The sequence below is a fragment of the Grammomys surdaster genome, unplaced genomic scaffold (genome assembly GCF_004785775.1).
Source record: "Grammomys surdaster isolate TR1022 unplaced genomic scaffold, NIH_TR_1.0 313, whole genome shotgun sequence".
Classification (NCBI taxonomy): domain Eukaryota; kingdom Metazoa; phylum Chordata; class Mammalia; order Rodentia; family Muridae; genus Grammomys; species Grammomys surdaster.
Genome location: NW_021604732.1, coordinates 3783950 through 3795466, shown reverse-complemented (window position 1 = coordinate 3795466; position 11517 = coordinate 3783950). Strand labels below are relative to the sequence as shown.

Here is an 11517-nt window from a genome sequence, read left to right as displayed (position 1 = left end):
ACACCACCTACTATATACTATTCTAGCCTTTGCATACATTTGCATAGGAATTTGCATCTTTATACTCACCTGCATGCACATGTACACAACATACACACTCCAGTATGCAGGCGTATAATCATATACATTCACATATTACCCATACCCATTTCACACACACTGCACCCTACCCCATATAACCGCAATCCCCCCACACACCAAGCACACACAAACATCCCACCCCAACAGACGCAGACACACATATACCACACACACATACGTACACGCACACCATACACACATGCCACATACATGCATGTGTATATCTACACATGCACCCACATACCACATAGCTCTCCTACACACATATACAAAAACTGAAGCTAACATGTTTACACTAGTCTGGAGATCGGGGATCTAAAAGAGGATGCAGGGAATTCTAGGTCCCAACAACAACAGAAACCCAGAGAATGGCAACGAAGCAGTTCTCAGGATCATTGTTCTTTTACCCACAGGCACTTTGGCAAGTCTGGTGTTTGTGGTTTTCAAAGGAGGAAGTGCTACTAACATCTGGTGAGAAGAGGCCAGGGGTGCTGCCTAACATCCTTTGCTGCTCAGGGTGGACCCTCCCAACAAGAAATAATCGGACCCTAATGCATCAGTAGTGCCAAGACTGAGAAACCCTGCTCCAGAGTAATGAGGGGTAGGTGTGTGTGAGAATGGTTGAGCAAGCAGAGGCAGAGCTAACACAGATAATAATAGATAAATAAATCCCCTCAGGTGTCCTAGAGCTACATGTTTTACAAAAATTGTGCCCTTTGATACAAGCAACAACCCCTCATGGTAAATATTATGTTATGGATCAAAAGCTTAGGTTAAGCAATTCATATGCTTGCAGTCAGGGTTTATGAATAGTAACAGTGGCATTTGAACTTAAGGTCATTAAACCATTAACCATCACCACACACTTTGCTCCTATTGGAGCTAACAGGCTCTTCTTTCCAATTAATAAAATTAAGGGCAGCATGTCAGGGCATGTGAAAATACATGAAAGTTAAAGCAAGAACCAAAAGCATCGGGATGGGAAGTAAAGAACAGAATTATAAAAGATGCCTGGAATAAGAAGCAAGGCTGCGTACGATGATTGGAGTTGGCTCTGCATTCCCAAGCTGAAAAGAAATTCCAAGGAGCAAAGGAAATAACTGAAGGGAAGGGGAGGATGTGGTTGGGAAAGGGAATTGTAAGGGTGGAACTGGGAGGAGAGGAGGGAAGGATGGCTGCGTTCAGAATGTAAAGTGAATAAATAAATTAATGAAAATATTGAAAATAGCACACAAGTATATTCTGTGTTCAGGAATTGTAAGGATTAATATTGTTAAATAGCTATATCACAGGTTCAGTGCAATTGTTATTAAAGTAAACAGTGACATTGTCCACAGAAATAAATAGTAACAGAAGAATGACATTTGTAAAGAACAGAGAAAGATTCTGAATAGTCAATGAAACCCTGAAAAAAATGAACAAAATTGAAATGTATTTTAATACCTGCCCTTAAAACTTACTGCAAAACTATAGTCACCAAAACAGCATGGTGGGCACTAAGAACATTTGAGATCAATTTAGCAAAATGGAGAAACTACAGGTAAGCCTACATGTTTAAAAGAGACATGCTTATTACAAGAGCATAAGAGCACACATTAGAGATGGTATTGTTTCTTTAACAAATGGCCTTGGGGAAACTGTGCCCAGCTCTCCATATGTAGATATGTGTATATGTTCATGTACATACATCAAAATCTAAAATAATCAATAATTTTAATCAAAAGTAAAAATCAATTAAAAGTAAAGCAAAGTCTTAAACTAGAAACTATCAAAACACTTCAAGAAATAGGAAACACAAAGTCGTTGCTACACTCAAACAAATTCCTTTTCTGGAGAAGACCTCTAAACCATGAAGAATGGATACAGTGTGATCATATAAAATTAAGGTCCTATAGAAGCTGAAAACTATTTTCTGGATAATATTAATATTCAGGATAATAAAAAACTCAGACAGATTAGCCCCCAAACCCAACAGCCAACAAGAGTGGAGAATGCTGATAAACGATATGGGTAGATATCCCTCAAATATATGAAAGAACCACTGAAAATTATTAGATGCAAAGGCAAGCACAAATTAATATGAAAATCATTTACAGGCATCATAAATTAAAACTACAATGAGATTATCTCACTCTGTTTACAATTACGGTATTATAGATAGAAAGGCAGGCACTAGAGAGTCTATTGAAGGAGAGAGACTCCTATCTTATATCCTGGTAATGGGTGCATTCATACATAAATGTAGTCAAGCTGGAGAGATGGTTCTAGGTTAAGGACTCAGTTTGGATATCCAGGACCCATAAAAATAATCAGGTATGGCTTCATGTGTCTTTGTGAGTCACACAGATCCTGGGAGCTCATTGGCCTAGCTAGCTTGGCCCAAACAGTAAGCTTTCTGATTCAGTGGGAGTCTTTGTCTCAAGGTAGCCACAGAGCAATAGGTAGCACGTGCCCATGTGTATGCTCTGGACTTCTCTTGCACACACATGGGCATGTGCACCATACATGCATAACACACATAATTAATTAATGTGTTTTTTATGCAAATAGTGTATATGGGGCACAAGAGTATTAAAAAATAGAACTACTTTATGACCCAGCAATTCCACTGCAGTACATGTATATTCAAAGGAAACTAAAACAGTATGTTAAACCACCTCATTCCATGCTTACTGTGCAGGAACAAAGATGTTAACCAAATAGTCTAGACACAGAAAAACAACTGCTGGCTATTCTCCCTCAGGTGGAAGTGAAGTACATTCATCTCATAGAAATGAGAATAGAACAGTGGTCAGGAAAGGGTGGAGGGGGATGAGAAGTTTGGGACAGGCTACTTATTAGATACAACATACACCAATTTTAATTGCCAATGTAAAAGAAAGATCATATCTAAAGTAATGGAGAGGCTGAAGCAATGGCTCAGTTGCTAGGGATACTTGTTACTCTTACAGACAACCCAAGTTCAGTTACCAGTAACTCCCAACCATTGGATCGACCACTGGACCAGGGATCTAATGCCTTCTTGGGAACTACGTTCATGTGACATGTGGACACACATTGTAAAAGTTTTAAAAATCTTTAAAAAGTGATGGACTGTACATGAAGCAAAATTAAAACAAGCCCTTAAAGGTCTAACAGTGGAAGATTGAAACCAGGAGCTAGGAGGCCCCTACCTCACCCATCAGTCTTCTGAGGATGGCTTTTTACATTTGTCTTTAGAATTCTGTTACCATGTGTGTGAGGGTGAAGGTTAATAGTGTACATCTTGTAGGGCAATGGCTTATAATGTTTCAATGCATCAATAAGCACAAATGGATCCTTTCTCAGCATTGGTTACTAAGATCAGAATGATTGCTTTGGTATTTGTTGCCATGGAAGAATAGTTTAGCTGAAGATAACGAGATACATCTCTATATAAACACTGTCTGTCATTCAACAATATTTGTCAAGCATCAACAAAGGGTGGAGGCACTGTGATGCAGTGGATATATTCATAATTTCACTGCTAAAATTTATCATTTAAAGTTATTGATATTGATATTTTTTTCTTAGTGTGTGTGCATGCATGTGGAGGCTAGAGGGTAGCTTAAGTGTCATCTGTCAGAGCAGGTTGTCTTGTGCTTTGGGGATGAGTCTCTCTTTGGGACATGGGGCTCACTATTTTGATTAGCTTGTCTACCTACTAAGCTCCAGGTATCTATTTCACTCAATTCTCCAGCACTGGGATTGCACGTGCATGCCTCCACATCTGGGTTTTGCTTTTGCAGTGATAGTTACTGGTCTGCTGCTATAATAAAGTACCCTGACAGAAGCAACTTGAAGGAGAAAAGGTTTATTTTGGCTTGTACAGTCCTAAAAGGATACATTCCATCATGGCAGAGAAGGTGTGACATCAGGCAGGGGCAGCACAGTGACTGGTACACAAGGTAGATTATGTTGCCTTCACATTAGGAAGCAGAGGGTGAACGGGAAGCGGTGTCAGGCTAAAAAACCTCAAGGCTCATTCTCAGTGACCAATTTCCTTCAGTATAACTCCATCTGTAAACTGGCATTGCATTTATCTGCATGTATATAGACAGATATATGCATATACCCACATTTTTTTAGAAAAGTAAATAACAATTTTGAAAGAAAAAGTAGCAAAATTATATGCATACCAAAGAATTGTCCAAAAATAAAATTTATTGTGTATTATCAGTAGATATATGACTTGTACATATACTTATAAATCAGGTTGCATTTAACAACAAAACAAAGCTCAGAAGAAGAAAGCATTTAAGAAATGTGTCTTACATCACCACACTAGGGACTCAACTTCCAGCACTCAGACTTTGGAGGTGCCCCTTAATATTTGCACCAAGCAGTTCTGGTAAACCAGTACCCAGTTTCATCCTTAGAGAACCAGACAGACATGCACACTATAAAGTCATGATGTCCTTTTCCATATTCAGTATCAGATTTATCAGCTCCTTGAATTGATTTGCTTGGTCAACACTGACAACCCTCTCAGCACTCAGCATTGCCAGAGACATTACAAAATCATTTCCCCTCACCAAGAGAAAGGAGAAAGGGAACATGTTTTGCCATTTCTGAGGGAAAACATGTGTCTTTCCAGAAGCAGTCATCTTTAGATTCCATGAAGGATGCATAGCATCTTGCAGAGTGTTTTAATCAGGATGCCACCACAACCCCACTCCAACCTGCCTTCATTCTTCTCCAGAAATTTCACTAAATCACATACTTTTTTTTCTTATAAAATGACATTTGGCCAAGCTAACATGCTTGACCACATTAAAGGGCAAAGAACGTATCTTTGTGACATAAGTCCAGCTCTCAGAAGACTTCAAGTGTCCTATGGTTCCCCTGAAAAGGGTTCAAAAGGTTATTTTCCATTTGGATTCTGCCCATTCCCAAGTCTGAGCTGAGGAAGAGGAATGTATGAGTTTATTTTAAATTAAATTTGGCTTCTAAAACTCACTGTGTTTTAAGCTCTGAAATGAACTGAGGAGAAGGGTTATCTGGAAAGAAAAAGAAAGGCTCTCTGTAAATTATGCTTTCATCTGCAGTTGTCTGGTTATTGCTGTAACTATTGCCCAGCTTACCCTTGAACAAGATGTATGATCTAGATAGCCCATATGACCCGAGGGAATTTTGATTTTTAAACAAGTGAATAAAGACAGAGATGTTTGCTGTTCAAGTGACATTCAAAGGGTTTAGGATAGAAGACCTTTAAAGATCTAAAAGTATCCTGCTAGGACTAGTTGATAATATGCTCAAAGTTCCATATATTTTATTGATTACATATTCATTCAAAATTGAACATAAAAGTCATACTTTGTCTTTAGTCGGTGGCTCATAAATACGAACGAGTTTCTAGTTTTTATAATTAGCTTAAACTCTGGAATTCTAAAATTCCCTGCACAGAAAACAAGTGCAATGGTCACATTAAATAGTACTTCGGGGTTTGGGGTAAGGAAGGCAGTATTTGGATTTAAAAAAAAAAACCTAAAAATGGAAAACCCAGTATTTTTACATTTAATGAAACTGAATATTACTGTTGTTTTCTTTTGAACAACTGTTAGTCATAAAATTAAGCATGTTAATAACATGACAGTCATTGAATAAGACATCTGGTGACTTAGGTTGTATTTTTTTTCTTTCAGAAGTCATAAAATACAGGCTGGGGACATCTCAGTGGTATAGAGAACGAGCCTGCTTCTCCAAGTCCAGATTCCCAAGACCACACAAAGGCCAGATGTAATAATACACACATTTGTAATCTCAGATAGAAGAAAGAGACAGAAGAGTCCCTGGAAGAGCATTGGCCAATAAAGAGAAAACAAGGACCAACCTCCAAGGTTGCCCTCAACCTCCACCAGTGTGTCCCGGCACTCACTCACACTCATGAACACACACAAAGGAACACAACATGAACAGTGCAGGGTCCCTCTCACTGCCTTTCACAGAAGGGAAGATTCGGAGCAGTGTGAAGAAGCAGCGAGGACGACCCCCGGACGGACCAAACCCGCGCGCCGCTGTATACCCGCGTTCAGCGCCGACGTCCCCTGCCGCCGCCATGCCCAAAAGAAAGGCTGAAGGGGATGCTAAAGGAGACAAAGCCAAGGTGAAGGACGAGCCACAGAGAAGATCTGCAAGATTGTCTGCTAAACCTGCTCCTCCAAAGCCAGAGCCCAAGCCTAAAAAGGCCCCTGCAAAGAAGGGAGAGAAAGTACCCAAGGGGAAGAAGGGGAAAGCCGACGCGGGCAAGGATGCGAATAATCCTGCAGAAAATGGAGATGCCAAAACAGACCAGGCACAGAAAGCGGAAGGTGCCGGAGACGCCAAGTGACGTGTGTGCATTTTTGATAACTGTGTACTTCTGGTGACTGTACAGTTTGTAATACTATTTTTATCATGTTTTATAAAAATGAAGAATTTTGTTTTACTTTTTTTTTAAGCTATATTGTTAGCACACAGAACACTTCATTGTTGGGGGTGGGGGGAAGGATCATGTGTCACTAACAAAATATCTCCCAAGCTGGATTGAGGACAAAAACCTCTTTCCTTGATAATTTTGAAAGGCTTCTGTTGGCTTCCAGGAGAGACGTATTGGTCTTGATGTAGGTGGCCACCAAGGCACAACAAATTGCCTTGTGGTCTGGGGAAACTCTAAATTCATTTTTATATGCTCTTCCCCCTGTACCATCAACAGACTTAATTCCCTTAAAGACCAGAGACCTTTTGGAACCTGGCCCCCAAAATTGGTTTTCTAGTGTATTGGGCGATATGGACTTTACAGTGACATCACTGAGTGTTCTCAGAAGAGCACTGGTTCCTTTTATAAGATTGTGGATCTTCAGATTGATAATTCTGCCATGTTCATTTCCTGAAAGTCAGGGTCGGCTTGTGAAAAGTTGTTAAACAACATCCTTAATGTGAACTGTCAACCCTCACTCTAAGCTACTCCCCGTTTTCAAAGCGTTGAATGAAGGTTTCATTGGGTTTTATAGTGGCTTTCTGATTTTGGTAGTCTATACAAGAAGGGAATTTGGAAGTTCTTGTATATCGTTGATTGTCTGCCCATGTCCTGCCTGAAATACCATGATTGTTTATGAAAAGTATCTTTAATAAAGCTGGTTACAGTTAGGCTTGAAAAAAAAAAAAAAAAAAAGAAGGGAAGATTCATGAGGATGGAGAGTGAGACTTTAAAGCAAATCCATTTGCACCCACCCCTCTTAAAAGCAAATGTGAAAGGAAGTGGAGGCTTTGCGTGGATGCATTGAGTCAATTGAATATCCCATCATCTAATGGGTGTTAAGAGCATTCCTTGAAGATGGTCTTCCAGGACACAACCAATAAAGAAGGATTGGCCTTCAAGGAGGGAATCTGATGCCTCGTCATTTGACATTGTGTTTCTCTCAACATGAATGTTGAAATAGCATGCAGAGAGATTCCTCGCCATAATTTAATATGAGCACCACATTTTTAATTGTGTAAAAAGCACAAGAGTAGAACCTGAAAATGCAAAACCCCTAAGATGCAGGGGTCTACATCACACCAAATGACAGTTGTTTATTTATGACATCAATTTATTCTCTGCTTTGCAATTACGTAAAAATAGCAGGAACATGGTAAGGAGAGGTGATGCGATTGATCGGCATCCTGAATTATTCATCTGATTTCAGTTGTTGACTTCACGTCAGACATTTCCCTATGTGCGAATCATAAATCAGGACCGATCTTTTTGCCACAGGCACTCAGAGAACCAATCTGATGCTTTTTGTATCCATTTATGCTTAGAGTCCTAGGATTCCCGGTATCCCCTTATGTAAAGTAAGACTATGCATCACATGCCGAAGGGTGGGGCTCAGAAGAGTCTTCCTGAAGCTACATTCTCTTCTGAGAAGGGCTGTAGGAAATGAGTTGACCATATTCATAGACTATGCTTATGTTCCATGTTTACTATACCATTGTATTCAGAGCATCTATGTTTCACTGAGGTGGAAACAGACCTGGTGAGGGTGATTATTTTGAGTAGCTGCATACAGGTGACATCTGACCATTCATCTGTGTGTCAGTGATCTCCATGTGGACCAGAATGAACCCACTACCTTCTCACAGATGGATCCTGTGAGATGAAGGCTATGTCATGATGAAAAGGTTCCCTCATTTTCCACAGTAACCTAGGGCTCTTACAAAGCACCTTATGGAGCTACTTGTCACACCACATGGTACCATTTGCCTATTGCTACTGGCCTAGCATCATTTCTTCCTGAGAGTAAGAAGTGATGTACCTCCCTTTCCTAATTTCTTTGGCAAATTTACTGAAATAGAAATTAAAACAAACAAATGTGGTTACTTAATACACAAAACTGTTGTTCCTGCTTGGCCACTGCTTTCTTGGACATTAACATTAACTTTGTCGGGTGTTCACACAAAGTTATCTGTTAACCTTCAAGCAAATGTGCTTACAAGAGACCTTGGACACATCATTCTATGTTGTCTTCCAAACCTACCTAAGGTTATTGATTTGGTTAAAAATACAATCTTATCAGCTGGAGATGTTTTTTCAGTGGTTAAGTGCGCTGACTACTCTTCCAGAGGGCCCAGGTTCAATTCCTAACCCTCATGTAGCTCAAAATCATCTGTAATTCCAGTTCAAGGGGATTTTAAACCATCTTCTGGCTTCTTTCGGCATGAGGAATGCACACAGTGGAGAGACATACATGCAGACTAATACCTATACACATTTTTTATAAAAAGCAAAAGAGGCAAAGAAACTATTATGCTAATTTACGAAATTTTATCACAGGCAGATATAATCGTTTCCTACAGAGTTTCCCCATATAACCTCACTCTGCTGATCCTACTTCAGACATCTAAATTAGTCTAAACTACCTAGACATTATTTTTTTTCATGATCTTCAAATCCTGCAATCTATAGTAAAGTGGCCCAAATGGTCATTTGGGGGTTGAAAATGATGAGAGACTAATTTTTAAAAATTATTTTCCATATGACCTTTAAATAGCTACATTGCAGAAAATCCCACCAGAGCACAGGTGACAGGGCAAAGATGATTTCTTCCAAGTTCCTTTTCCTTCTGTATACCCTTGATCCCCACAGCCATGTGAAACTGGAGATAAAGTACTTATAGCTGGTAGGGAGGTGTAGGAAGGAAGGAGGAGCTGGGATCTTGGGTGAAGGTTTAATGAACCTCCTCAACCTCTCCTCCCTCTACAGGGGAGGTTGATGGACCCAGTCTGGAGCATCACTTGCCAGTCGTCCCAGCTGCTTGGATGGAGGTAATAAAGGCTCTGATGCGCAGAGGACCATGTTCCACAACGTGCCACAGCCTCACCCAGCAGGACTCTTAATTTTCTGTGAGGAATTGAGAAGACACAGGGCATAAGAACTTTGCTGTAAGATATAGCAAACGCTGATTTGCTCAGCCTGTCCTACCTCCCTCTCCAGGCAACATAGGCTTCAGACATCGGTGGGGAGTCCTGCCAAGGGCTGAGAGGAGGCAGCTTTGCCTGACTGCCAACACTAGAGACTTGGCCTGCTCAGGCATCTGTTGTGGTTGTGGATGAGGGTTGAGCGATTCCTGCTGCAAACACTGTAAGTCTAACAATGACACCGCGTGCCGTTGCCCTGGTCTCTCTGCTCCCTGGGTCATGTTTCCAGCCACAGATGATTAGCAATAAACACTAATCAGTAATCTGGTCAGAAAGACAATGCCAAAGCCAAGGTCTGCCAGCAGAGTACTAATGGGACACGGGGTTCTGATTTTAATTAGACTTGGACTTTTGTTTTGAAGTTGAGGCAGAGTGGGGGGCGGGGCATGAGATACAAGTCAAGCAACAACAGTGAGCCTGTCCTCTGGCAGGACAAGCATCATCAATCTTCGTCATTTTCCATAGTTATAAAACCTTGGAAACTATATGCCACGTTATTCTCTTATGTGTTTGATAGGGGTTGGATGTCCCAGAAGGCTCCATTCAAAGTCTTCCTCATGCTTGGTGGCTTTCTGTGCAGCTTTGCTGATTTGGGAACACATACAACATGGCAAGGCTAAAAATACATGTGTCTTTAATGGAGACCTCTCTCAAGACACACCCCCATCTGCTCCCAATGTCTGGGAGAGATTCTATCATTTTACATTCATATAGCTCTACAATATTTATGTAGGGCCAATCTAAACGGCATCTTATGAGAGGACCAAGAAGATGAGAAGTTTGTAGTTATTTGAATTTTTAAAAGTTTTTAAGATTAAAATATAACTATATGTATTCCCTCTTTCCCTTTACTACCTTCAAGCCTTCCCATATATCACCCCTACTCTCTCTGAAATGCATACTTTCTGGTCTATTTTTCTTAATTGTTGATTTTATATGCATATATATATATATGTGTGTGTGTGTGTGTGTGTGTGTATACATGTATATGTGTGCATATATATCATATATATCAGGATACACATATAGACATATGTACATAATATTCCTAATATGCATATTCAACCTCAGTCTGTGTAGACATACTGTATGTATATGAATTCAGGACTAACTATAACCAGTCTGCGGCTCTTACTTAAGGAGGACTACTTCTCTCACTATTCCTTAGCTGCCTACAGTTCTTTACCTCTGGTTAGGACCCCTTGAGATTTTTCTCTCTCCTCCATATTACCATGCCCTTTGGTGTCATCCTTGTTTAGGTCTTGTTTAAGCAGCCATGTTGTTGAGGCTTCATGGAATTGTAATCCTGGAAATGTCAAGGGGGTCTATTTGACTTTTAATCCTCTAGGAGGACTGTTAATTTTATTTACTATATTAGATCTTAATCTTTATCCATGAACCCCAGAATATATGAGCTTAATCCATAGTTTGAGCATATTTTAATGAGATATGTGGAGACCTATAGAACCCCAATTTTTATAGTTTTTTTTTCTTACAGGATCATTATCATCACCATCACCACCGTCATCTCACCACCATCAGCATCATCATTACCACAATCTTTAAGCTCTTATTATTTACTTATTATTTTAGGCATTGGGCTAAATAATTTATACACGTCATTTAATCCTCAGAAACACTTGTGAGGGAGACAGAACTGTTGCTGATTCTTTTTTTCACTTAACATGAATCCAGGACTCATTGGTTTCCTTCTTTTTTGGTGACTGAGCAAGATCCCATCAAAGTGATATACCATGCTTCAGCGATTTCCACATTTTTTGGAAAGTACATATTTCTTAGTCCTACTTTATAAGAATCTCTGTGACTAGAAGCATGTCTTCCAGCTATGATCCAAATTTGGGGAAACTGAATTCATATTAATACACTTAGCACATTTTTGGATCGCCCCAATTATTTTGCTTGAAAATCTTTCCCAAAGAAGTTATTTTTCTTTAGTGATTATTCCATTTGTAGCCAGAA

At 39.8% G+C, this 11517-nt stretch overlaps 1 protein-coding gene across 1 annotated transcript; it reads left to right on the top strand.

Annotated features, from left to right (window-relative positions):
• The first annotated feature begins 6066 nt into the window (after positions 1 to 6066).
• Positions 6067 to 6473, top strand: LOC114629647 (non-histone chromosomal protein HMG-17). The gene has a single exon (XM_028777719.1). It carries the CDS (start codon positions 6158 to 6160, stop codon positions 6428 to 6430), a length of 273 nt encoding a protein of 90 aa, XP_028633552.1. The 5' UTR covers positions 6067 to 6157; the 3' UTR covers positions 6431 to 6473.
• The last annotated feature ends 5044 nt before the right edge of the window (positions 6474 to 11517 follow it).

Excerpts from the sequence above, each read along its gene's own strand:
- LOC114629647 (XM_028777719.1), top strand. The coding sequence starts at position 6,158 with ATGCCCAAAAGAAAGGCTGAAGGGGATGCTAAAGGAGACAAAGCCAAG.